This window comes from Papio anubis, chromosome 17, assembly GCF_008728515.1.
Source record: "Papio anubis isolate 15944 chromosome 17, Panubis1.0, whole genome shotgun sequence".
In the NCBI taxonomy this organism is placed as follows: domain Eukaryota; kingdom Metazoa; phylum Chordata; class Mammalia; order Primates; family Cercopithecidae; genus Papio; species Papio anubis.
Window position 1 is genome coordinate 72020906 of NC_044992.1, and position 24886 is coordinate 72045791.

The 24886-nt window shown below is 55.3% G+C and overlaps 1 protein-coding gene across 4 annotated transcripts; it reads left to right on the forward strand.

Moving 5' to 3' along the window:
• Positions 1–4378: 4378 nt before the first annotated feature.
• On the forward strand, positions 4379–19951 carry LOC101019391 (endonuclease V). 4 transcript variants are annotated; one of them, XM_021928098.2, is made up of 10 exons: positions 4379–4458; positions 4865–5036; positions 11140–11274; positions 11518–11557; positions 12985–13097; positions 14637–14705; positions 15097–15225; positions 18241–18305; positions 19359–19420; positions 19629–19951. In XM_021928098.2, exons 1-10 carry the CDS (start codon positions 4403–4405, stop codon positions 19703–19705), a joined length of 918 nt encoding a protein of 305 aa, XP_021783790.2. In that variant the 5' UTR covers positions 4379–4402; the 3' UTR covers positions 19706–19951. The 4 variants fall into 4 exon arrangements, with proteins under 4 accessions (XP_021783790.2, XP_003913588.2, XP_009189680.2 ...); XM_003913539.5 differs by having other exon boundaries at positions 19359–19951; XM_009191416.4 differs by lacking the exon at positions 19629–19951 and having other exon boundaries at positions 18789–19474.
• The last annotated feature ends 4935 nt before the right edge of the window (positions 19952–24886 follow it).

Sequence of the window (24886 nt, forward strand, 5' to 3'; positions counted from 1 at the left end):
GAGGTAGGACAAAAGGTTGCTATGGAAGTCACTGAGGTAGGACAAAAGGTTGCTATGGAAGTCACTGAGGTAGGACAAAAAGTTGCTAAGGTCCTATTATTTTACGGTTATTATAAGTGTATTGGAACTCTAAAAAGAACTTATTTGTATAATATGTAGCCCAGGAAATGACCAACCTGATGTGTGTTATGACCCATCTGAGCCTCTCATGACCACAGTTTTTAAAATAAGATTAAGAACTGAAGACTAGTGGGGGCTCATAAATGATACAAGTAAAGTGTTAGCCAAAACAAACAAACAAAAAAAGAGGTGCCCAAACAAGTCACCTTGAAATTTGACGCCTGTGCTGTCATTAATAGTAGTAAGTTAAAAATAGCATGTGGTTCTCTTAATTACAAAAGAGGCTATATGGCAGAAAATAAGTACATTTATGATAAATTAGGACTGTATAAAAATAAATGTGGATACTGGTCTTGTGTCATTTAGGTTACTAGGATAAAAAATTTAAAAAATCCTGTCCACCTTCAGAAAGGGAAAAGTAGCCATACCAGTGGTCAGTGTAACCCCTTAGAACTAGTAATAACCAACCCCCTTAATCCTCACTAGAAAAAAGAGGAACGTGTAACCCTAAAAATTGATGGGGCTGGACTGGATCTTCAAGTAAATATCGTGGTTTGAGAAGTTTATAAACGCTCTCCTGAGCCACTATTTCAAACCTTCTACGATGAATTGAATGTACCAGTACCGGAAATTCCAGGAAAAACAGAAATTTGCTTTTGCAATTAGCCGAGCATATAGCCCAGTCTCTCAATGTTATGTATGTGGAAGAACTGTAATAGGAGATCAATGTCCATGGGAAGCCTGAGAATTAGTACCTACAGACGCAGTTCCTAATGAATTTCCAGCTTAAAAAAATCACCCTGATAACTTCTAGGTCCTAAAAGCCTCAATCATTAGACAACACTATATGGCAAGAGTAGGAAAGGACTCCAGCCTTCTTGTGGGAAGACGCAGTTGCCTTGGGCAAAAACTGTATAATAGTACTACAAAAACAGCCACCTAGTGGAGTTCACACCATACTAAGAAAAGTCCATTTAGTAAATGCCCAAAGTTGCAAACCGTGTGGACCCACCCGGAGTCCCACCGGGACTGGACAGCCCCCACTGGATTATACTAGATATGTGGGCATAGAGCTTACACCAAATTACTTGACCAGTGGGCAGGTAGTTATGGTATTGGCACTATTAAACCATCTTTCTTCCTACTGCCCATGAGGACAGGCGAACTCCTGAGCTTCTCTGTCTATGCCTCCCGCGAAAAGAGAAGCATAGCTATTAAAAAATATAAAAAATAGTAATAAACGGCCCCCTGAGAAAATCATACAATATTACAGGCCTGCTACTTAGGCACAAGACAGCTCATGAGGATACCGGACCCCCATTTACGTGCTCAACTGAATCATACGGTTAACAAGCTGTCTTAGAAATCATCACTAATAAAACCAGCAGAGCCTTGACTATTCTGGCCTGGCAAGAAACTCAGATGAGAAATGCTATCTATCAAAACAGATTGGCTCTCGACTACTTGCTAGCAGCTGAAGGAGAAGTCTGTGGAAAATTTAACCTCACCAATTGCTGCCTGCACATAGATGATCGGCGCAAGTAGTCAAAGACAGTTAAAGACATGACAAAACTGGCGCATGTGCCTGTACAAGTGTGGCACGGATTTGACACTGAGGCCATGTTTAAAAAATGGTTCCCAGCACTAAGAGGATTTAAAACTCATGTAATAAAAATTATAGTAGTATAGGAACCTGCTTACTAATCCCTTATTTACTACCTGTACTCATTCAAATGGTAAAAGGTTTCATCGCTACTCTCGTTCACCAGAATGCTTCAGCGCAAGTGTGCTACATGAATCACTATCGATCTGTCATGCAGAAAGACATAGGCAGTGAAAATGAAGGTGAGAACTCCCACTAATAAAATGAGTGAGACTCTCAAAGTGGGGGAATAAGGGAGGAGACCACCCCTCACATTGCCTTATGCCCAATTTCTGCCTCCAAAGAAAGAAGTAAAAACTAAAAAGCAGAAATGAAATCCACAGGCAGACAGCCCAGCACCGCGCCCTGGGCCTGGTAGTTACAGATCGACCCCTGACCTAACTGGTTACGTTATCTATGGACTACAGACACTGTATAGAAAAGCACTGTGAAAATCCCTGTCCTGTTCTGTTCCAATCTGATTACCGGTGCATGCAGCCCCCAGTTACGTACCCCCTGCTTGCTCAATCGATCACGACCCTCTCACATGGACCTCCTCAGAGTTGTGAGCCCTTAAAAGGGACAGGAATTGCTCACTCAGGGAGCTCAGCTGTTGGAGATGTGAGTCTTGCCAAAGCCTCCGGCTGAATAAAGCCCTTCCTTAACTCAGTGTCTGAGGAGTTTTGTCTGCGGCTGGTCCTGCTACACTACCTTCCCCAGTATTCCTTCATGACCACTACTACCTGTGCCCTGAAGCGCAAGAGAACCTCAACCCAGGAGACAGCCACCGCCTCAGAACCCACGATCTTTGCCCCATCGCCACGGGTCCATGAGTGACCCCTAATTACCAAATCCAAGGGCTCCTTCCCCCTGACCACTCTGGAACCCAACAAAGCCGACACACAGCCCAGCTCAGACGGGTCTGAATGTGGGTCCCGGCTCTCCCATTTGCCAGCTCTACGGCCGTGGGCAAGCGGCTCCACCTCTCTAAGCTTCAGTTTCCTTGTCTGTGAAATATCTGTCAGTGCTCTGGTGGGAAAGACGTCGCAGCAGCAGACCAGGGTGCGCGGGGTGCAGTGGGCGACTCTCATTCGTTGAAAACTGACCCTGCTTTCAAAGCCTTGTCAGTTCCTAAAGCTGTGTAAAGCCTTTCCTGAGCCTCAAACTCTAATTAGAGTCTAATTTCGTCGTCTATATTTTCCCCTTTGTTAGTCCAAACTGCGCCATTTTCTAAGCCCCCTTCCATTTTGCAGACCTTGGTCAAAGTGAAACATTCCACGGGGGTTGGAGCCATGACAAACAGCCTGCCTCTTAACATATTCTGCTGGGACAAAGTGCAAGGAACACCACATTCCGCCGGAACCACCTCATCCTGGAAACACGTTATCAACATCTTCCCGGGCAGCAAGCCATACTGCCTAGACCCCTCCCGCAGGCCTATGACCACCCCAGGCTGTAATCGCTGGCGGGCTCTGGCGTGAAGCCGGCCCCCCACAGGTGTCTGCAATGTACCTGTGTTGCTGCAGAGCCGCCCGCACTCTCCACTCTCCGTGCGTCATCCTTCAACCCTCACCTTCCCTTCAAAACCTAACATCCTTGACATTTATATATATATATACACATACACACGCACCCTTCTGAATCCTCCCAGTAGAATAGAAAACCACGGGTTAAACTGCTACACTTCAGTTTCACTGGCTGCCTTTCCGTGCTTCAAATACACCAACCTCGTTCCCACCCCTGGACCTTCATGCAAAAGCTGTTCCATTCACCCGCCATGCTCTTTCACTCACCCTTCCTCAGGTGTCTCCAGTATCGCCTCTCCGGCCTTTCCCATCCACCGGTTTAAAGCCGGCTCCCCACAAATAAATATTCTCTCTCACAGTACTTCGCACAACACCTGGCACGGCGAGGTGAACCCACACTAGTTCAATTGAGGAGCACGAGGTAAGAACCAAGACCCCCAAGGTCGCCCGTACTTTGTCTGGTAGGGGAAGTTTTCTGCCCAGCAAGATGAAACCCAGCACAAGTTTGCAGCCCTCCCGAGAGTTCAGCCCGCTAGGCTATGAGTAATTTAAAGACACGACACCTGCCCTCAAAACCTTGAGGGCACCCTGAGCTGCCGTCGAGGTGGGGGGCGTCAACGACAGGCGCCCAGTAAGTGCTCCTGAGGCAACCCCCGGGCCGTCCTGGAGCTGGTGAAACCTTTCGGGGTTCGGCAAAGGCGGAGGCTGACCGGGCCGAGGAGTGGGACCGGCAGTGCAGGACCACCCTTTTCCAAGCGCAGAGGTGCCGCGCAGAGCGCAGCGCTCGCGGCGGGGACAGCAGAGGCGGGACGGGCGTCACCGGGATCCCGGGTCCTCGCGCGGTCACTCACCTGGCCCCAGCTATCCGCTGAAAACGGCGCGGACGGCCTCTCGGGGTCCGAGCCGATATCGCGCGCGGCGCCGCGGGGCAACGTGAAGCCGTAGGGGTGCGTGTGCGTCACGCAGGAGCTCACCCAGCGGCCAGCAGCGTCTGAGGACCCGGGCGGGAAATGCGGCTCGGGAAAGCGCAAGCGTCTCCATGGCAACGAGGGCGGATGGCGCTTGCGCTACTCGCCTCCGGAAGTGACGTCAGAAGGGTGCCCGGGACGAAACCATGGCCCAGGAGGCGGCGGAATGGCCGCCGGAGGAAACGCTGTCACTGTGGAAACGGTAATGCTGTCGGGCGACGGGCAGGAGGCGAGGGCCGAGGCCGCGTGGCCCTTTGCGGGCCCTCCGAGCTCGTAGTCTTCAGGCTGTGGAGTCAGGGCGGCCGCCGCCCGAGCCCCGCCAAGCACGGCCCAGCTTCCGGCGCGGCAGGGGCGGGGCCTCAGGAGTTGTAGTCCGCGGGGTGGGCGCGGTTGTCGCTTCCGGTCCGTTTGCCTGGCCTGCGCCTTGCCGGGTCTCCGCCGCCTGGGCTCCTAGGGACTGTGGCTTTGCCGGTGTGTCCCTTGCTTTCCCCTGAAGCGGGAGAAGACCCGGCAGAGACGCTCTGTCCGCTGCAGCCGCGCGGGTGGAGGAGGCAGAGTCGGGGGTGTGGCCCCGACCAAGTTTGACGCTTTTGCTTCTGTCCTCCTAGGGAGCAAGCTCAGCTGAAGGCCCGCGTCGTAGACAGGGACACCGAGGCGTGGCAGCGAGACCCCGCCTTCTCGGGTCTGCGGAGGGTCGGGGGCGTTGACGTGTCCTTCGTGAAAGGGGACAGTGTCCGCGCTTGTGCCTCCCTGGTGGTGCTCAGCTACCCTGAGCTCGAGGTAACCTGGGAGGACGCCGAGCTCGAGGCGGGCCCCTCGATGGGCTCGGGCGTGGGATCTCCGGGGCAGGGAGCAGTGCAAGCCTAGAACCCGGCTTCTCGTTTTGTAGGATGTCATTAATAGTCTGGGGAGTTGGCCGGGCTCGGTGGCTCACGCCTGTAATCCCAGCACTTTGGGAGGCCGAGATGGGCGAATCACCTGAGGTCGGGAGTTCGAGACCAGCCTGACCAACATGGAGAAACCGCATCTCTACTAAAAATACAAAATTAGCCGGGCGTGGTGGCGCATGCCTGTAATCCCAGCTACTCGGGAGGCTGAGGCGCGAAAATCGCTTGAACCGGGGAGGCGAAGGTTGTGGTGACCCGAGATCATGCCTTTGCACTCCAGCCTGGGCAGCAAGAGTGAAATTCCATCTCAATTTAAAAAAAAAAATAGTCTGGGGAGTTTGGGAAGGGAAAAAAAAGGCAAAAATTAAAGGAATTCTGTGACTGTTAAGAATCAGCTCATGCACTTTGGGAGGCCGAGACGGGCGGATCACGAGGTCAGGAGATCGAGACCATCCTGGCTAACACGGTGAAACCCCGTCTCTATTAAGAAATACAAAAAACTAGCCGGGTGAGGTGGCGGGCGCCTGTAGTCCCAGCTACTCGGGAGGCTGAGGCCGGAGAATGGCGTGAACCCGGGAGGCGGAGCTTGCAGTGAGCTGAGATCCGGCCACTGCACTCCAGCCTGGGGGACAGAGCGCGACCCCGCCTCTCAAAAAAAAAAAAAAAAAAAAAGAATCAGCTCATGAGCTTTATCTCCAAGTCTGATTGTTATCTTGGGTTCCTCATCTCAGTGACCTGGACACCACACCCTCAGTTGCTCAAGCTGGAGATCTGTGTCCTGCTGGGCCCCTCCCTTCCTCTCACGTCCAGTTGCACACTAGCTCCCTTTTTTCCTGCCTCTTAAATGGCGCTGGAATCTATCCCCTTGTCTGTTTCTCCTCTGCTTCTTCCCTGGCTGTGCCACCGTCACTCCCGTGGGTTCCTGAGCAGCATTTTCATGGGTGCCCTGGCTCAAGTGTTCCTCTTCAGTGGTTTATTTTCCATACTGCCAGCAGACCGATTTTCCCAAAAAACAGGTATTTTCCTCAAAAGCAACAAGTCCTGTCCTCCCCTCCCTTTCCCTTTCCTTTTCCCTTCCCCTTCCCCTTCTCTGTGTCCCAGGCTGAAGTGCAGTGGCATAATCTTGGTTCACTGCCAAGATCTAATCTCAGCCTCCTGGACTCACGTGATCCTCTCACCTGAGCCTGAGTAGCTAGGACCACAGGTGTGAGCCAACACACTCAGCTTATTTTTTCAGTTTTTGTAGAGACAGGGTCTCACTATGTTGTCCAGGGTGGTCTTCAGCTCCTGGGCTCAAGGGATCCTCCCACCTTCGCCTCCCCAAGTGCTGAGATTACAGGTGCGAACCACCACACCCAGCCCACAAGTCCTCTTAGAACATCAAAGTGCCATTCTCATGACCTCATGGTGAATGAGGTTCACTCTCATTGACTATGACTTCAAGGCCCGTTATGACCTGTCACCTGCGTGATTTAATGTGATGCTAGAGGCTCAGCCCTCACCACCATTCTCAGTTCTTCGCACCCCCTACAGCCCACTTTGAATCCTTCACACGTGTGCCACGCTGGGTTTGGCGGCCTGACCTTTGCAGTAATGTTTCCTCTCCTGGAAGGTTTCCATCTGGCTAACTCCTACTCATCTCTTCGGGCTCAGTTTAGACATGACTTCCTCCACTAAGCGCCCTCTCATCCCACAAGACCGGGAGTTGTCCCTCAGCACCATGTCTTAGTCTGTCTGGGCTACTGTAATAGAATACCTTAGACTAGGTGGCTTACCCCCCGCAGGAATTTATTTCCCACAGTTCTGGAGGCTGGAGGCTGGAGATCAGGGTGCCAGCGCAATCGGATTGTGGTGACAGCGCTCTTCCAGGTTGCACAGGGCCAGCTTCTTACGTTCTCACATGGTGATCCACTCACCTCCCTAGAGGCCCCACCTCGTAATACCGTAACCTGTGGGTTATAATTTCAACATATGAATTTGGGGAGGACACCAACACTTAGACCATAGCAACCCTCTGCTTCCTCTTGTCTTGCTGGAATGGAACTGCCCTGTCTTCCCTACTGGAATATAAACTCCGTGATGGTAGAAACCATGTTGCTTTGCCCACTGTGGGTAGCATGTAGAAGATGCTGGACTCTTCCTTCAGTAGATATGTGTGTGAATGGACAGTGGGCTCATGATTCACAGAAGAGTCAACAGCTCCGAAGCCTCTTGGCGCCACTCGCCTTGCTCCTCTGCGGCTCCCGAAGATGACAAACGTCTTCCTGCTTCCGTGGCTTTGTGCTTTACTTGGGAGGCCCTTTTCAGTCCAAACTAAGCAAAACTGTACTGAGTACCTCCTGTATGCGAAGATTGGGATGTTCAGCAATCCCTACCCTAAGGGGTCCCCTGGCCATTTTGTAGGCTAGCATTGGGAGTGGGGGCACAGTCTTGGGGTCCTGACTGCTCATGCTCACACCCAGCTCTGCCACTCCCCACTTTGCCCTCTAGGCCTCTGTCTCCTTTTTTCTGACTTAAGGATGATAGTGGTATTAATATCCAGCCCACAGAATTGTGATGAGCCGTACATGAAATGCATGGAAAGCAATTAACACAGCATTCCCTTCCCCCTCCAACTTTCCCTGGCTGTGAATTAATCACCCTTTTATCTGCATCCTGAGCCTCTTTTTAATGCCCATGCTGTCGTAGCACTTCTCACATTGTATTCAAGTTAGTCATTTGTGATTCCGTCTTTCCCAGTGACTGTAGGTTCTCAAGGATAGGGCTGTACCATACTTCTTTTATAACCCCAGCACCAAGCAAAGCACCTGCTACTTCGTCGGTATTCATTGTTCCGGCTATGAAAGCTTAGACTAGGAAGGGATCTTGGAACAGTCTGGTCCACTGGTTCCTGAATGCCCGACCGTGGACCCGCAGAAGCAGAATCACCCGGAAGTGTGTTGAGAAACAGATTCCATAGGCACATCCACAAAGACAGAAAGTGGATCCCTGGGCCTTGAACTTGGGGTAGGATAGATGGGAAGTGACTGCTGATGGGTGTGAGGTTTATTTAGGGGTTAAGGAAGATGTTCTAAAGTTAGATTATAGTGATATTGCACAACTCTGTAAATACCAAAACCATTGCATTGTATGTTTTAAACAAGTGAACTTTATGGTATGTCAATTGTATCTCAGTAAAGCTGTTAGAAAAAAAAAAAAAACAGGCCGAGTGCGGTCACTCAGGCCTGTAATCCCAGCAGCACTTTGGGGAGACTGAGGCAGGCTTGATTCCCAAGGTCAGGAGATCGAGACCATCCTGGCTAACATGGTGAAACCCCACTTCTACTAGCTAAAAATACCAACAAATTAGCCAGGCGGGTGGCAGCACTGTAGTCCCAGCCGGGAGGCTGAGGCAGGAGAATGGCTTGAACCCAGGAGGTGGAGCTTGCAGTGAGCCGAGATTGTGCCACTGCACTCTGGCCAGAGTGACAGAGGAAGACTCCGTCAAAAAAAAAAAAACAGATTCCAGAGCCCTACCCCACTTACTGGGGGAAAAACTCTCCCAGAGTATGGCCTGGGAATCTGCTTTTTAAAATAAGCTTTCCTGTGATTCTCAAGCAGAGCTGGGTTGGAGAACCACTGGCCTGCTTTTCCCACCATGAAGAACACTGTCCTTAGCATCCCTGACAAACGATGGTGGAGCCCGTTCTGTGCCAGACTCTGAGCCATGACTGGTGTGTGCTGCTCCACAGGCCTCCCGGCGGAGACTGTTCCATGCCAGATGCTGAGTGATGGCTAGTGTGTGCTGCTCTGCAGGCTCTGCAGGGAGCTGACCCCCGCTTGTCTGTGACTCCCGTCGATCAGTTCTGCCTTCAGGTAGCAAAACAGAACAGATCTTTCCTGCCTTCTGCTTGTCAACCCTTCCGCTGCTGGAAACAGCTGCATGCTCCTTGACCACATGGTCCCAAGAGGCTGTGATGACGTCCAGCTTCTTCACTGGCCAGTGGCCCTCTGGTCATGCCCTCCGTTCACAGGGTCCATCTTTCCGTCTGGCACTCAGAATCAAATGCAGGAACTCGGATGTGGTCTACCCAAGTCCCTAGACCCTCCACTCACCCACGCCATTTCCGTTGGTGCAGCTGGAAACACTGGTAACTTTTGAGGGGCACCAGGTCACTGGCTTATGTTGAGATTGCTGGTCATCCAGACCTGCCCCCCACACTAATTATACAGTGATTTTTCTTTTCCCAGATTTTTATCTTGAAAATGTACATACATCCCCAAAAACTGAAAAAGGATGCATCGGACAGCTGTATTCCTTCTACTTACGTGCAGCTGTTGCTGCTCTGGAATATTCTCTCTCGCACGTGTGCATGCTGTTTGTGTGTGTGTACCATACATCCCCGCGATTGTGACAGCTCAGCTCAGAAGACATCAGCAGGCCTGTCCTGAGAATGACATTCTCCTCCACAGCCGCAGTGTCATTAGCGTACTGATTACAAATCATAGTCACCCCATAACGTCATCTGAATTATAGCATTATGAGAGAGATTGAGACGTAAGCAGCCCCCGCCTGCTGTGGGAACTCAGGCCACACTTTAATTCCACGTGTCACTGTGCAAAGTGACTTTGCTCTGTGGGGATGTCAGTGATCCAGCCAAATTGTGTTATCAGAACGGACCCTCCCCACTTTGGGTCATGGGCAGATTTGATCAGTTTCCCCATTGACTCATTGATAAAGATGTCGAGAGAAAGAGCCCCAGCCCTCTGTGCTAATACAGCGCACTCCGTTTTCTTTGATGTGTTTAATTATTGATCCAGCCACAAGTGAGGAGTGGAAGTTGTGATTTGAAAGCTATCACCAAGAGATTTGGGGGATTCAGGAACAAAATTGCAGGAAGGTAGACAGGTCTGGAGAATGTGATATAGTGGGAAACGCGTCCCCACATTAAGGCTAGTGTGACTAAGGAAAACACAAGGTTAGGAGACTCAGGCCTGCCATGTTGTGCTCTAAACTACAGCCTCTGCCTCCTGGGTTCCAGCAATTCTCCTGCCTCAGCCTCCCGAGTAGCTGGGATTACAGGCATGTGCCACCGCACCCGACTAATTCTGTATTTTTAGTAGACATGGGGTTTCTCCATGTTGGTCAGGCAGGTCTGGAACTCCCAACCTCAGATGATCCATCTGCCTCGGCCTCCCAAAGTGCGGGGATTACAGGTGTGAGCCACCACTCTTGGCCAACGCTGTGTCTTCTTTAAGCCTCCAACAACCCATGGAGGGGTGGGGCAGAGTGTCCGCTTCAATACACAAAGGAGGAGGCACCAGGAAAGCAAGGGGCAGGCAGAGGTGATGCAGCCAGCAACCTTAGCCTTGCTTCTGATGGAGACTAGGTCCCAGGGGGCTCCTAAGGACCAGATCCCAGGGAATCCTCCTGCAGACCAGGTCCCAGAGGCTCCTTGTATGGGCCAGATCCCGGGGAATCCTCCTACAGACCAGGTCCGGGGGTGGAGAGGCTCCTCCTATGGACCAGGTCTCGGGAAGGGATTTCTCATATGGACCAGGTTCCAGGGGGCTCCTCCTATGGACCAGGTCCCAGGGGGCTGCTCATATGGACCAGGGAATCTTCCTACAGACCACGTCCCAGGGCTCCTACTGTAACACACCAGGTCTGGGAGTTGGGGCTCCTCATACGGACCAAGTCCTGGGCGTGGGAGGGGCTCCTCCAGTTGACCGGGTCCAGGATGGGGGGTTCTCATATGGACCAGGTCCCAGGAGGCTGCTGCTACGGACCAGGTCACAGGGGGTACTGCCCACCACCAATTTGCAGGGTACGTCGTCTAGTTCCTTATTCCAAACCCATTGTCTTGTAGGTGAGGCAGGGAAGGGGAGCCATGAGGGTGAGGTAAGGGAGAGGGAAGGATGAAGAGCAGGGTGGCGGGGGTGCAGCATGGAGGGAGTGGCGGCGGGGCAGGTGGCCAAGGGCTGTGCCGCCCACTGAGCTGCGTGCCTGGTGGCAGGTGGTGTACGAGGAGAGCCGCATGGTCAGCCTCACAGCCCCCTATGTGTCGGGCTTCCTGGCCTTCCGAGAGGTGCCCTTCTTGCTGGAGCTGGTGCAGCAGCTGCGGGAGAAGGAGCCGGGCCTCATGCCCCAGGCAGGTGTCTCATCCCTAGGACAAGAGAAAGATCCCTTCTTCCCCCTGGGGGAGGGAAGGCGGTTGCAGGTCGCCACCGCCGCAGTGGCCGGGAGAGACTCGTGAGCTTCCTGGAAGAGAGGAATGAGGGTTTCTAAAAAGCTGGACCCCAGAGACAGTGCCCTCTTCTTGCCTCGGGGATGGCCCTGTCCTGAGGGCCGAGGGCCAGCTCAGCTGACTGTGACTCTCCCCATGGCTCCATAGGTCCTTCTTGTGGATGGAAACGGGGTGCTCCACCACCGAGGTAATCCTGCTCTCGGAGGTCCTGGGAGGGCACTGTGGGGAAGAGATGGGGGAGAGGGCACCTCTGTCACCCCCCACACAAAACGCCGGCCCCTCGGCCTCTGCGGCCAGCCCCTCCAGCTGCTCCCTTCTGGCCACAACAGGGACTCACAGTGTGCTCTGCCCCCCTCCTCCAACCCTGCCAGAAAAGGACTGTCTTTGCTTCACCCCTCACCTCTTTCCTGCCCGCCCCTGCCTTCCCTACAGTGCCCTGCGCTGGCTCATCTCCAGGTGCTACTATCCAGTTCTGACCTGATCACCAAAAGATGTCCCAGGGCCCGGGCTCAGAGTGGCCTTCCCTGCCAGCCACCCACACTGCATGGCCCGTCAGACCCTTATCCACAATTAGACAGGTGCACCCAGGCCCCCACTGATGCCGGGAACCTTGGCCTAGGGAGTACGACTGACGGAGATGGGCCCTTTTTTTTCTTTTTGAGACAGAGTCTCGCTCTGTCGCCCAGGCTGGAGCGTGGTGGCACTTGCAGTGATCTCGGCTCACTGCAAGCTCCGCCTCCCAGGTTCATGCCGTTCTCCTGCCTCAGCCTCCCAGTAACTGGGACTACAGGCGCCGCCACCATGCCCAGCTAATTTTTTGTGTGTTTTTAGGAGAGACGGGGTTTCACGTGTTAGCCAGGATGGTCTCGATCTCCTGACCTCGTGATCCGCCTGCCTCAGCCTCCCAAAGTGCTGGGACTACAGGTGTGAGTCACCGTGCCCAGCCAAGGGAGATGGGCTCTTTTACTCCCACATACAGAGCTGAAGGCGGCACAGCAGCACCCAGAGAGGGCCCAGGAGGAGTGACGTTGGACCTTCCTGGCCAGCAAGTGTAACTGGGCCCGGGCTGCTGCCCTCACACACGGGTGCAGAGCCAAAGGGTGGTCATGTGCCGACCCACATGCTAGTGCCAGTGCTGGCAGGCCACCGTCGAGGGAAGAGGAGGCCGGGAGGTTCAGGAAATGACCGGAGAGCTCGTGCCAGTGCTGGCAGGCCACCATCGAGGGAAGAGGAGGCTGGGAGGCACAGGAAATGACCGGAGAGCTCGTGCCAGCGCTGGCAGGCCACTGTGGAGGGAAGAGGAGGCCGGAAGGTTCAGGAAATGACTGGAGAGCTGGGCTGCAGTATCCCAGCATGCCAGTGAGGTGCTGGCACCGGCACTGACCGTGACAGAGGGAAGGAGGCTTCCTCCCTGGCCTCGCACCCAGGAAATCGGGCACAGGGGGCCTTGGCCCAGGTCAGCTTGGGACTTAGGTCTGGTTTCCCCAGCCCTCTGCCCGTCCACAGACCTCTGCTCACTTAGGGAAGCTTTTGGTGAGACTCTGGCTTGTCCTGAATCCCTGTGCCAGGCCCCAGCCCCACCTCCCCAACCCCACCCTCCTTTCTCCCTGGCAGGTTTTGGGGTGGCCTGCCACCTTGGCGTCCTCACAGACCTGCCTTGCGTTGGGGTGGCCAAGAAACTCCTGCAGGTGGATGGGCTGGAGAACAACGCCCTGCACAAGGAGAAGGTGAGGAGGAGCCTGCTGCAGGCCGTGCCGGGCAGCTCAGTGGCGGGGCTGCAGTGGCCCTGGGCACGAGGACACTTCTGGACCAGCCCTTGCCTGCGGACGCTGCCCTCCTCGTCCCTGGCTTGTGGCCTGGAATAAGGAAGACCTGCTTTCCTCCGGGCACTGCCGTGCCCGTCTCAGCCGAGAGCGCGCTCTGTCCTCCGGGCGCTGCCGTGCCCGTCTCAGCCGAGGGCGCACTCTGTCCTCCGGGCGCTGCCGTGCCCGTCTCAGCCGAGGGCGCGCTCTGTCCTCCGGGTGCTGCCGTGCCCGTCTCAGCCGAGGGCGCACTCAGCTCCTCTTCTGCCTCTTGGGTGTGCCTGCCTCTCTGGTCCCCTCGCCTCTGAGCCACCGTGGCACACCAAGTAGGGCTGAGTCCCCCAGTTACTGGGGACAGGATGGGCTTCCAGGCTGTCCCGGGTGCACTTGGTGCTTTTCCCACCCCACCTCGCCCCAGACCCCGTCTCCTCCCCTGCGTGCTCAGGTACACCAGCCTCCAGGGCCCCCTCCCACCAAGGCCTGCCTGGAGCTGCCACCCACACTCTTCCTACCCCACCTTCCCCTGCACCGTCCTCCTCTGGGACCCCATGTTGGCACGGGGAGTGAGACACTCGCAGTGGAGGTAGCTGGTGACACCCCCAGCTGTTTGACTGGATGGCAGATGCTGAACAGAGACTGCATCTCTCATTCCTCCCAGCTCTCAGGTGCCTGCATGGAGCAGTTGCTTAATAAAAATCTGTTGAGTTGATGGGGACCTTAGACCCACTCAGTGAGCCAGTCCACTGCCTCCAGAAATACCAGCCTGTTGAGCTGAGTCAGATGTGCCCAAAGCAGGAGACAAGCCACAGGAAGGAAGCGGGCTCAGCACCGGTCACTGGGCAGCGGCGGCACCTGTGTGGCTGCCAGCTTGGCACAGTGGCCCTGGGCAGATTGCTGCCCTTGTTCTAAGCCGCGTCATCAGGTTTGGACAGGGTCTTTTGGGCAGCACTCTCAGCTTGGGCGAGACCACGTCACCGCCTGCACGCTCAGTGGCATCTCAGGTGGTGCAGCTTTGCCTGGGCCGCAGCTCACCTCCAAAATCAGTCCCCTTCCCTGTCCTGGCCCAGTGACTGGGTTTTTTAAATAAAGAGACTTGGGCCTGTCACGGTGGCTCACACCTGTAATCCCAGCACTTTGGGAGGCCGAGGTGGGTGGATCACGAGATCAGGAGATCGAGACCATCCTGTCTAACACGGTGGAACCCCGTCTCTACTAAAAATACAAAAAAATTAGCCGGGCGTGGTGATGGGCGCCTGTAGTCCCAGCTACTCGGGAGGCTGAGGCAGGAGAATTGCTTGAACCCGGGAGGCAGAGCTTGCAGTGAGCGAGGATCGCGCCACTGCACTCCAGCCTGGCAACAGTGCGAGACTCCGTCTCAAAAAATAAAATAAAGAGACTTGCCTTCAGCTCGTCATCAAGAAAAGAGGATTTTTTTCCCCATTTTTTTTTTCTCCCTTTTTCCAGATCCGACTCCTGCAGACTCGAGGAGACTCGTTCCCTCTGCTGGGAGACTCTGGGACTGTCCTGGGAATGGTGAGTGGCCAGGACCCTGAGCCCCTCCAAAGCCCCGGGGTAGGGGATCGTTTGCAGGCAGACACAGGTGCATGCAGACACGCGTGCCCTCACACTTACCCACATCAACCCCCCGCCTGCCCGTCCGTCCATCCTCCTGCCTCTGACTGAGCCCGGGGTGTGATATCTGTGTTTATTTCCTCCAGCTGTGCTGAGGGAGCCCACCCTGCCCCAGGGACAAGCAGTAGGAAGGTGCCCTGAGGATGGGCAGGCCCTGGCCCTGAGAGCACTGCCCCCTTCACCTTCCCTCCTGCCCCCAGGACATTTTGTCAGAGCTCCAACCGCTGAGGCTGTCCTGACCCTGGTCCCAGTGGCCCAGCCCACAGGACAGCCCTCACCTTCCTTGTCACAGGCCCTGAGGAGCCACGATCGCAGCACCAGGCCCCTCTACATCTCCGTGGGCCACAAGATGAGCCTGGAGGCAGCTGTGCGCCTGACTTGCTGCTGCTGCAGATTCCGGATCCCAGAGCCCGTGCGCCAGGTAGGTGGGCCGGGGATGTGGGGAGGCAGCACAGGCGCCTCTGCTTCCTACCACCTGCTGTTCAGGGCTCGCCAGCAGCTCAGCTGGGGTCAGAGTGCAGTGACGTGAGGACAGGGGTTCCTGGGCCAAGGACAGGTCACAGACACCTTGCTGGAGAGCTTGGTTGGCCTGCGCCAGGCCCTGCAGTCAGAACAGTAGACCGGAGGGTGCAGGGCTCCCAAGAGTTCATCCCCAGGCCCTGTGCCCCATGCGCTCAGCCTCCCAGCCTCTCTGAGCCTCCTGCACCCAGATACAGGCCAGCTTGGAGAATCAGTGATGTTAGCTCCGGTGGTGAGGTGTCCTGCCAATTCCCAGCCAGCCCCTCAGGTCCCAGAGGGAGCAGCTGAACTTGAGCCGGGAGGCTTCTGCAGGAAAGCTGTGCAGGCCCCAGAGATGCTGGTCTGGGGCCTCGGGTATGCCCGCACCAGAACCCAGCACCAGAACTGCTGTTCGGTCCCCCGGGAAGGGTGAGAACTCTGCTGAAACGGTCAGCTTAGCTGAGAAAGGACTCAGCCTGCGGGCCAGGGGAGAGACAGCTGGCACGAGATGCCCACAGCCAGCCTCGATAGGACCAGGGGACCACAAGACATGGGTGGATCCTGTCCCAGAGAGGCCCACAGAGTGAGGGTTCAAGAAAAGTCAGTCTTAGAAGAGACCTGCTAGGGGAAGGGCCGCCCTGGGCAGGAAGGAGTTTGATGTGCTCAAGAAACGGGGGGCCCGGAGGGTGGCTCATGCCTGTAACCCCAACACTTTGAGAGACAGAGGTGGGAGGATCACTTGAGCCCAGGAGTTTGAGGGCACCCTAGGCCACATAGTGAGACCCCGTCTCTACAAAAAAAATGTAGAAACAAATTACCCAAGTGTGGTGGTACGCGCCTGTGGTCTCTGCTACTCAGGAGGCTGAGGCAGGAGGATCACCTGAGCCCAGGAGGTTGAGGTTGCAGTGTGCCATGATTGGGCCACTGCACTCCAGCCTGGGTGACAGAGCAAGACCTTATCTCAAAAAAAAAAACAAAAAGAAACAGCAGGAAGGTGTGGCTGGAGCCAGGGCAGTGAAGTACAGAGTGGGTGGGAGCCCGTGAGCATCTTGGGGTGCTCCAGGGTCTCAGACGTCACCCACAGGGACTTGGATGGCTGAGTTGGCAGCGGGATGCCCGCAGGTTGGCCTTTTTAGGTGGCCGCTGTGCGTGCTGTGGAGGCTGTGGGGTGGAGGTAGGGACGCGGGTCTGCACAAGCCGCGCTGCTTCCAGCAACCCAGCTCTGGAGCCTCCCTGGTGTCTGCCGCTTCCCCATCTTACCCCACTGCTTGCCCCGCACTGTGCTGGGGCAGCGGCAGCACCAGTGGAAAACCCCCAGGCCACCACCATGGGGCCGGTGCCTTCCGGCTGCTGGCGCGCAGTGTGGCCTCCAGGGGGCAGCAGCAGCCCGCATACCACAATGGCCGTCGCCCTGGGGAGCCGTGCCTAGTGGTGGCATCTGAGAGCGGGCTCTGCAGCCTTGCAGGGCTTTGCTCAGGGCACAGGTGTGTGGACTCTCAAGCCCATGAGCTGTGTGTCCCCAGCGCCCAGGAAAGAGGCCTTTCTTCCTCCATTCCAGCTCAGCCGTGTGGTCTTCCGAGAGAGAACCCAAAAAACTGTCTCCCAGGCCTTCAGCCCCAGGAACTTTAGGTCGTGCTGCTGCAGACAACACAGTTTCTGGAGCTCCTAGACCTTTTTCCACCTCAGCACACCCCAGAGTAGGACAGTGGCCCGTCCTTGCAAGGGAGGGGACACCTGGCCTGTGAGTACCTTGAGCATCTAGAAACAGAACAAGGATCTGTGCCTAGCACTGGCGAAGAGCCTGCCAAATCCTGGGCCCCCCCTCCAGAGGAAGGAAAGCTGCAGCCAGATGGGATATGCAGCTGTTCCGCACCAGGAGCCCGCAGCTTCTCACTGCTGGGCATGAGCCGACGGTCGAGTCCTGCAGGGCTGGCTCTGTCTCTGGGTCCGTTTCCTTCCTGAGGTCACTCGCCTCTCAACAGGCTCCCCTCCTGACTCTGTTCCAGAAGGTTCTGGGAGAGCACAGACAGGGTTAGTGTTGGTCTGCTCTCTCCCTGGCTCCTCCCCGAGCCGTCTTGGTGGCCCCGTGGTCACAGGCGCTGCTGTGCTCCTGGTTGCCAGGTCCAGGCTCTCCTGCCAGGCCAGGCTGGGCCGCTCCAGGGCAAGGTGAGAGGTGCTGGCCCCGCCTACCGCTGCCCCTCTTCCCTCATGAATAGAAGCAGGAGCAGGCTGGGGGATTAGCCCTTGCTGTCCATGAGTCGTGCAGCCCTGAAGCTAATCTAAGCCCATCTGAGCTGGGATCAGGGGGACTTCCCAGGGCCAGACCCCCCATGCCCTCAGGAGTTCCCACTCAGACCTGAGCCCTGTTCAGGTTGCCAGATCCTGCCAGCAACCTTGCTGTGAGACCCTGCTGGGGTCTGCTGTCATCCCAGCCTGTGGCCCACCGCCCTCTTTTGTCCTGGTGATTCTGGAGGTACGACAGGGGTTACTGCTGATCTCGTCAGGGAGGGGACAGACCAGCTGGGCTCAGAGTCCCCAGAGAAGCAAGTGTTAGCAGGGAAGCCTCGGCTTGCACACAACCTACAGGGAAGCACAGGCTGGAAACCAGTGAAGGCTGAGCAGTTCCAACTGCCACTGGTGGGGAGGAGACCCAGGACCCGCTTGCTCAGCCTGTCCACTCACCAGCTACTCAGGCCCGTCAGGGACTGCCCAGCTCGGTGTGAGAGCTGCCATTGCAGGGCTTTGACCCCAAAGTTCCAGGCATGCCTGTCACACACTCGCCAACAGGGCCGCTGCTCCTGAGCCTGAAAAGCTGGCTGTGACCTGTGTGTCCTGAATGGGCTTCTATGGGGGATGGAGGCATTGCCACCAGCAGCTCCTGGTGGGAAACTGGTCCACAGGCCAGCTCAGCACCTAGCAGCACGTCTGTCTCCTCCAGGCTGACATCTGCTCCCGAGAGCACATCCGCAAGTCGCTGGGACTCCCCAGGCCACCCACACCGAGGTGAGCACCAGAGGAGGCTGGGGCACTAAAGGGGCATTTCAGACACCTGCATAGGCTGTGTCTGGTGGCTCAGCCTCTGTTTGTTGCAATACTGTGGCTCAGAACAGACAGTGCGGGGCCAGGGCATGCAGGGGCCACAGGAGAGGTCTTCAAAGAGGGAGGAGAGTGGCGTAGGGTGGACTCCTATTCTCATGGGAACTCTCCAGAAACACCACTGCTTCCACCCAAAGTCCTGGGACTATCCTCAGCCTTCCTCAGTCTACTTAGCCTGTGAGGTACCAGGATATGGGTGCTGCAGAAAAGGTGTGGCCTCGGAGTCAGACATGACCCAGCCCTGCATAGCCAGCTGTGGTGTTTGTACTCCTCAAGCCTCAGCTTCCTCATTGTCGAGATATTCTTGTCCCGCTGGTTCTTGTTAGAGTGACAGTGTGCCTGGCACAGTCACAGCTAACAGTGCAAGGCTTTGTCTTAAAACTATTGCAGATGATTTGATCCTGCTAGCAACCTTGCTGTGAGACAGGTACTGTGACCCCACTTTACAGATGAGGAAGCTGGGACGCTGAGTGCTGATAAGGAGTAAAGCCGAATTCAGTCTGGCCACTTCTTCTCCTCTTGCAGTGGGCAGTTTGGATTCCAGGCCCTGCATCTGAGCCTCCAGGCTGAGAGGACACCCCCACTCCCTGGGCAAAGATCGCAGGAGGCCCCAGGCCTGGGATTCGCCATGTCCTCGCCCACGATTAGTTACTGAAGGGCTGCGGTTCCTCTGTGCTCATTTTCCCTCTAAGCCAGGGACTGTTCCCAGGCCTCCCTAGGCTGCTTTGAGAACTGAAGGAGCAGGTGGCAGGGACCCCCAAGCTCTCCCAGAGTTGGGGACCGGCCAGCTTGAATGCAAGCTCTGTCTGAGCAGCATGCCCTACCCGGCCCAATGCGCTGGGCTGTAGCAGGCCCTGAGTGTCCAGGCCAGCCACAGTTTCCAGACCCCATCTGCGGTGTGAGGGGGTGTCAGGTGGGCGCTAGCATCTGATGCTGTCCCTTTCTCAATGTCATCACCAGGAGCCCGACGCAGAGGCCAGTGGCATGCCCCAGAGGAGACTCTGGAGAGTCCTCAGGGGAGGGCCAGCCCCCACAGGACCACAGCCCAGGCCCCAGGACAGCCCCAAGGCCAGGCTCCCAGGAGCAGGAGGGCAAGGACTGGCAGTAGGGTGGAACTGGGCGCCATGAAGACACAAGGCCACTGGCCACCTCATTCTGGCCTCAGGACACTGACCACCCCTGGGGGTGGTCTAGGGACTTAGGGGAACCTCACCTCAGCCTCAGGTAGAGTACCCAGTCCCCAGAGACAGGCTGACCGCACCGCCCCTGGGGGACGCCGCAGCACAGCCCAGTGCCAGGTGGGGTAGAGGTGACCACAGCCCCTCTTCGCCCCGTCATCGGCTGCTCAGCTGTGGTCACAGTGCTCAGAGGACAGATCTCTACGGGGGCAAGTGCCAGACCCTGAGAGTGCACGAGACACTTTCCTGGAGCCCACAAAGGGGAGTCAGACTACAGCCTGCGCGAGCCCTGCAGCCTCTGCTTTGCCCGCCCCTTTCGATAGATAGGACTTGCTTGCTCTTTTTTTTCTTCTCAGGGTTCATTTTTTAATTTTACTTATTTGTTTGTTTGATTATTTATTTCTGTTGATCTCTTTACTGTAAGGTTTACTCGCAGAATCAGGGTTCATTTTTAAGGCAGGTCCCCAGCCCCAGCCATACTGAACCATCTCTGCCCTGGCATGGGAGGGGTCCTAGCTGGGGTAGCTGGGCTTTAGCACCCGCCCACTGCCTGCCATGACCCCTGACCCCAGTCCTGGCCATCCTCCAGCCTGCCCCGGGAAGAGGGAGCAGAGAGCCTCGTCTCAGCCTAGAGGGGGCTGAGGGTGGGGGCAGCACACAGAAACAGTCTGGGCTGCGGGGTGGGAGGCCAGACAGGGCGTCACTGGTGCCTGAGGGGTTGGGTGCCAGGTTCTGCGCCCGGCGGGGCTAGGATCAGGGGGTGGCTCCTTCCCCCACAGGCTCTGAGAGTTTATCGCTGTCCTCTGTCCCTGCCTGCCTTGCCCCAGAGGCACAGCCTCAAAACTGTCTCCACTGTGGGAAAGCAGCCCTGGGCCCCTGTCTGGCCACTTCCTCTCCTCTTGGTGTGGGCTAGAGGTGCCAGCTGAGGAGTGGGGGCAAAGGGGACGGCCCACCTGCAGCCCGGCCCCAGCCCCTGGGCGCCTCCCAAGCACCCCCCAACCCTTGACATGCCGGCTGGCCTCCAGACCCCAGGCTCCCTGAGGACGCTGGAATCTGCCACAGAGCATGAAGAAGTTCCTGGAATCCTTTCCTGCCATTCACCTGAGCTCTACAAGAAGAGGCCGGTGATCATGATTTGACAGCTTGGGACAAGAATCCAGGGAGGGCGGGTCTCTGGCGCCCCGCCATGCCCCTCTGAGACGGTGCTGTCCTGATGTTCCTGAGGAGCAGTGCGAGCCTGGGCCTGGGACAGGTGCACAGTTGAGGGGACAGGTGCACAGGCAGCAGCACTCAGGGCCTGGAAGTGCCAGCCTCACCCGCCTGCTCTCACTCGAAAGCTGCTTTGGAGGGCTGGGCTGCAGGGACGGAGGCTCCGGAAAAGAGGCCCAGGCTGTGGAGCTGCCCTTCCTTGATGGAGCAGACTCTATTCTAGAAATTTCTATAAGAAGTAGACCCACTCCAGAACAAGTGGGGCTGGGAGGTGCAGATACTGGGGGCTCTGCGGGTGTTGTGCCTGAAGTCACAGGGGGCACAGGAGAGAGCGGGAACTAGGTGGCCTGTTCTGGCTGCTGTCCGTCAGCAATGCTGGCCAGACCAGATGAGCAGTGTGGGGCGAGAGGGAGCCCCAGCACAGCCCCTCAGGCCCTCCATGCCTCAGGCTGTCAGTGGACCCGGACTGGCCTCACCCAGCCCTGGGCACTTGGGCCTGTCGGGGATCTAGCTTTCGTTGAGGACCCCACCAGTGGACCGAGGCTCCTCTCACTGTGGCAGAGGGATCTCTGCCGTTCGCACCGAAAGGGGCAGCAGCTAGTGGATGGGACGGCTCACGGCCCTCCCTTTCCACCTGCCTTGGGAAGGGAGACAGACAGGAAGGGCCTTGGAACTTGGGACAGTGTGGGCAGAGTGTCCCCAGAGAGTCCTTGAGGTGGGAGAGGGGTGGAGTTGACAGCGGGCGAGGCCGGCTTTGAGGTTGTGTGGACCCTGTCTACCTCTAGCTTAAGTTGAGAGGTGTCAGCCGTGGAGCCATGTGGGCCCCAGGGACGGCCACGCGTGGGGTCCAGACCGGTCTAGATGTGTCTGTCTGGTGGGCACTGAAGGTCCACTTGGGAGAGTCCAGGGCAGCACCTGATGAGCTGAGAGCCGCAGCTGTGTCCACCTGGAACCTGTTTCCTCACCGGGAACGTGAACACCTGCTTCAGAAGCGTTGGGGTTTAAAGGTGGGGATACGCGTGAGGTCTCTTGCCCAGCGGTGGACACTCAGTACACTCCTGATAAATGAGGCATGGGGTGGTGGAGTCCAGCACCAGGCTGGGCCCAGGAACGAGGCATCAGTGGTCAGAGGGGAGGGCGTCTGCCCACCTAGCATCTTTGGCAAGGATCTGCCTCCCAGCACCCCCGTGGAGTCCTGTCTGGATGGGAGGGAGAGCAGGGCCATGGACAGCCTCCAGAGGTGTCCCCCTAAAATCTCTGAATGTCACCGGCACCAGCAGGCTGGGCAGGGTTCTCCCGGGGGTAACACCACCCGAGCACAGCCATGGTCCTGGGGCACGCCTCCCGGGCTGGGGGACGGAATCCAAGGTCCTGCGTCGTTGCCCATGAGTCCAGGGCTTAGGCATCACTTTGGGGACCCTCATGCTGGCCCCCAGGCCCACTGAGGCATAGGTGAGACCACTGCATGGTCCTTGGAAAAACGGGGCTCCTCAGGCAAAAAGTGGACAGAGCCGATGCTGGCAATGGGGGCCTTCTCTCGGCCTAATGTTTTCAAGATGTGCCTGCGTCTTGTGCCAGTTGTCAGAACCTCGTTCTTCTTTATGGCTGAGTCATATTCCATCGTATGGATCAGGATAAACATTTTGTTGAACTTGGTGGATATTTGGGTTTTTTCCATTCAGCGCTGTTGTGAATAATGCTTCAGGGAAGACTGATGTACGAGCTTTTGTGTAAACATGTATTCAGCTGCCTTGGGTATATACTTAGGAGTAGAATTTCTGGGTCCTGTGGTAACCCTGTGTTTAACGTTCTGAGAAACTGCCAGACTTTTCCGTAGCAGCTCCATCAGTTCACATTCCCACCAGCAATGCCCAAGGGTTCCAGGTTCTCCACACCCTCGCCACCACTTGCTATTATCTGCCATTTAGATTCTAGCCATTCCATGGAGTAGAAGCTGGTATTTCGGCTGGGCACAGTGGTTCATGCCTGTAATCCCAGCACTTTGGAAGGCTGTGACAGGAGGATCACTTAAGCCTAGGAGTTTGAGGTTTGAGACCAGGCTGGGCAACATAGTGAGACCTCATCTCTACAGAAAACTAAAAAATTAACCAGGCATGGTGATGCACTTCTATAATCACAGCTACTCGGGAAGTTGAGGTGGGAGAATCACTGAAGCCCAGGAGGTCGAGGTTGCAGTGAACCGTGGTTGCGCCACTGCATTCCAGCCTGGGTGACAATGAGACCCTGTCTCAAAAAAAAAAAAAAAAACTAAAATACAAATGTGGTATTTCATTGTGCTCTTGATTTGCATTTCCTAATAGCTCACGATGGTGAGCGCCTTCTCATGTCTTAGTCACCATTTGTATATCCTCGTGAGCAAAGCATCTATTCAAATCCTTTGCCCATTTTTAAAATTGGGTTGTCATCTTGAGTTGCAGAAATTCTTTATATGTTCTGAATCCTAGATATTGATCACTTCTGTAGTTTACAAATACTTTCTCCTGTAGGTTGTCGTCATTTTCTTGATAGTGTCCTTTGATGCATGAAAGTTTTTAAATTTGATGAAGTCCATTAATCTCTTTTGTTGCTTATGCTTTTGATGTTATATTTAAGAAGCCATTGACTAATTCAAGGCCATGAAGATTTACACCTACATTTCCTTCTAAGACGGGTATAGTTTTAGTGCTTACCTTTACGTCTTTGATCCATTTTGACTTGAATTTGTGTATGGTGTGAGGGAGCAGGTCCCATGTCATACCTGTGAGTAGCCAGTTGTCCCAGACCATTTTGCTTTGTTGTTGTTGAGATAGGTTCTTGCTCTGTTGCCAAGGCTGGAGTGCAGGGGCGTGATTACAGCTCACTGCAGCCTCGACCTCGTGGGCTCAAGTAATCCTCCTGGCTCAGCCTCCAGAGTAGCTGGGACTACAAGCATGCACCACCATGCCTGGCTAATTATTTTTTTGAGACGGAGTCTTGCTCTGTCGCCCAGGCTGGAGTGCAGTGGCACGATCTCAGCTTACTGCAAGCTCCACCTCCCGGGTTCACACCATTCTCCTGCCTCAGCCTCCCGAGTAGCTGGAACTACAGACACCCACCACCACGCCTGGCTAATTTTTTGTTTTGTTTTGTTTTTTCAGTAGAGACGGGGTTTCACTGTGTTAGCCAGGATGGTCTCAATCTCCTGACCTCGTGATCCACCCGCCTCAGCCTCCCAAAGTGGTGAGATTACAGCCGTGAGTCCCCGCACCCAGCCTAATTTTTTAAGATTTTTTTGTGAAGACGGGGTCTCACTATGTTACCCAGGCTGGTCTCCAACTCCTGGGCTCAAGCTTTCTTCCTACCTTGGCCTCCAGAAATGCTGAGATTACAGGCGTGAGCCACCGTGCCTGGCCTATTTTTACTTCCTGCTTTCCAATCTGAATGCCTTTTCTTTCTTTTTCTTGCCTAATTGCTCTGGCTGGAATCTCTAGCACGTTGTTGAACACAGTGGTGAGAGCACATATCTTTGTCTTGTTCCTGATCTTAAGGAAAAGTTTTCCGTCTTTCACCACTATATATGATGTGAGCTGTTCGATTTTCAAGGATGCTCTTTATCCAGCTGAAGATGTCCCCTTCTAGTTGTAATTCGTGAAGTGTTTTTATCCTTAAAGGGTACTGGATTTTGTCAAATGCTTTTCTGGCCTCTGTTGAAAAGATCCTGTATTCTTCTGTTAGTGTGAGGTGTTACATTGATTGATTTTCATATGTTGAGCCAGTTTCCGTTTCTGGAATACATCCAACTTGGTCATGGTGTATAATCCATTGACTGCTACTGAATGTGATTTACTTGTATTTTGGTGCGGATTTTTACATCTGTATTTATAAGGGATATTGGTCTGGCGTTTTCTTTTTTTTTTTTTTTTTTTTTTTGAGACGGAGTCTCGCTGTGTCGCCCAGGCTGGAGTGCAGTGGCCGGATCTCAGCTCATTGCAAGCTCCGCCTCCCGGGTTTTTACGCCATTCTCCTGCCCCAGCCTCCTGAGTAGCTGGGACTACAGGCGCCCACCACCTCGCCCGGCTAGTTTTTTGTATTTTTTAGTAGAGACAGGGTTTCACCGTGTTA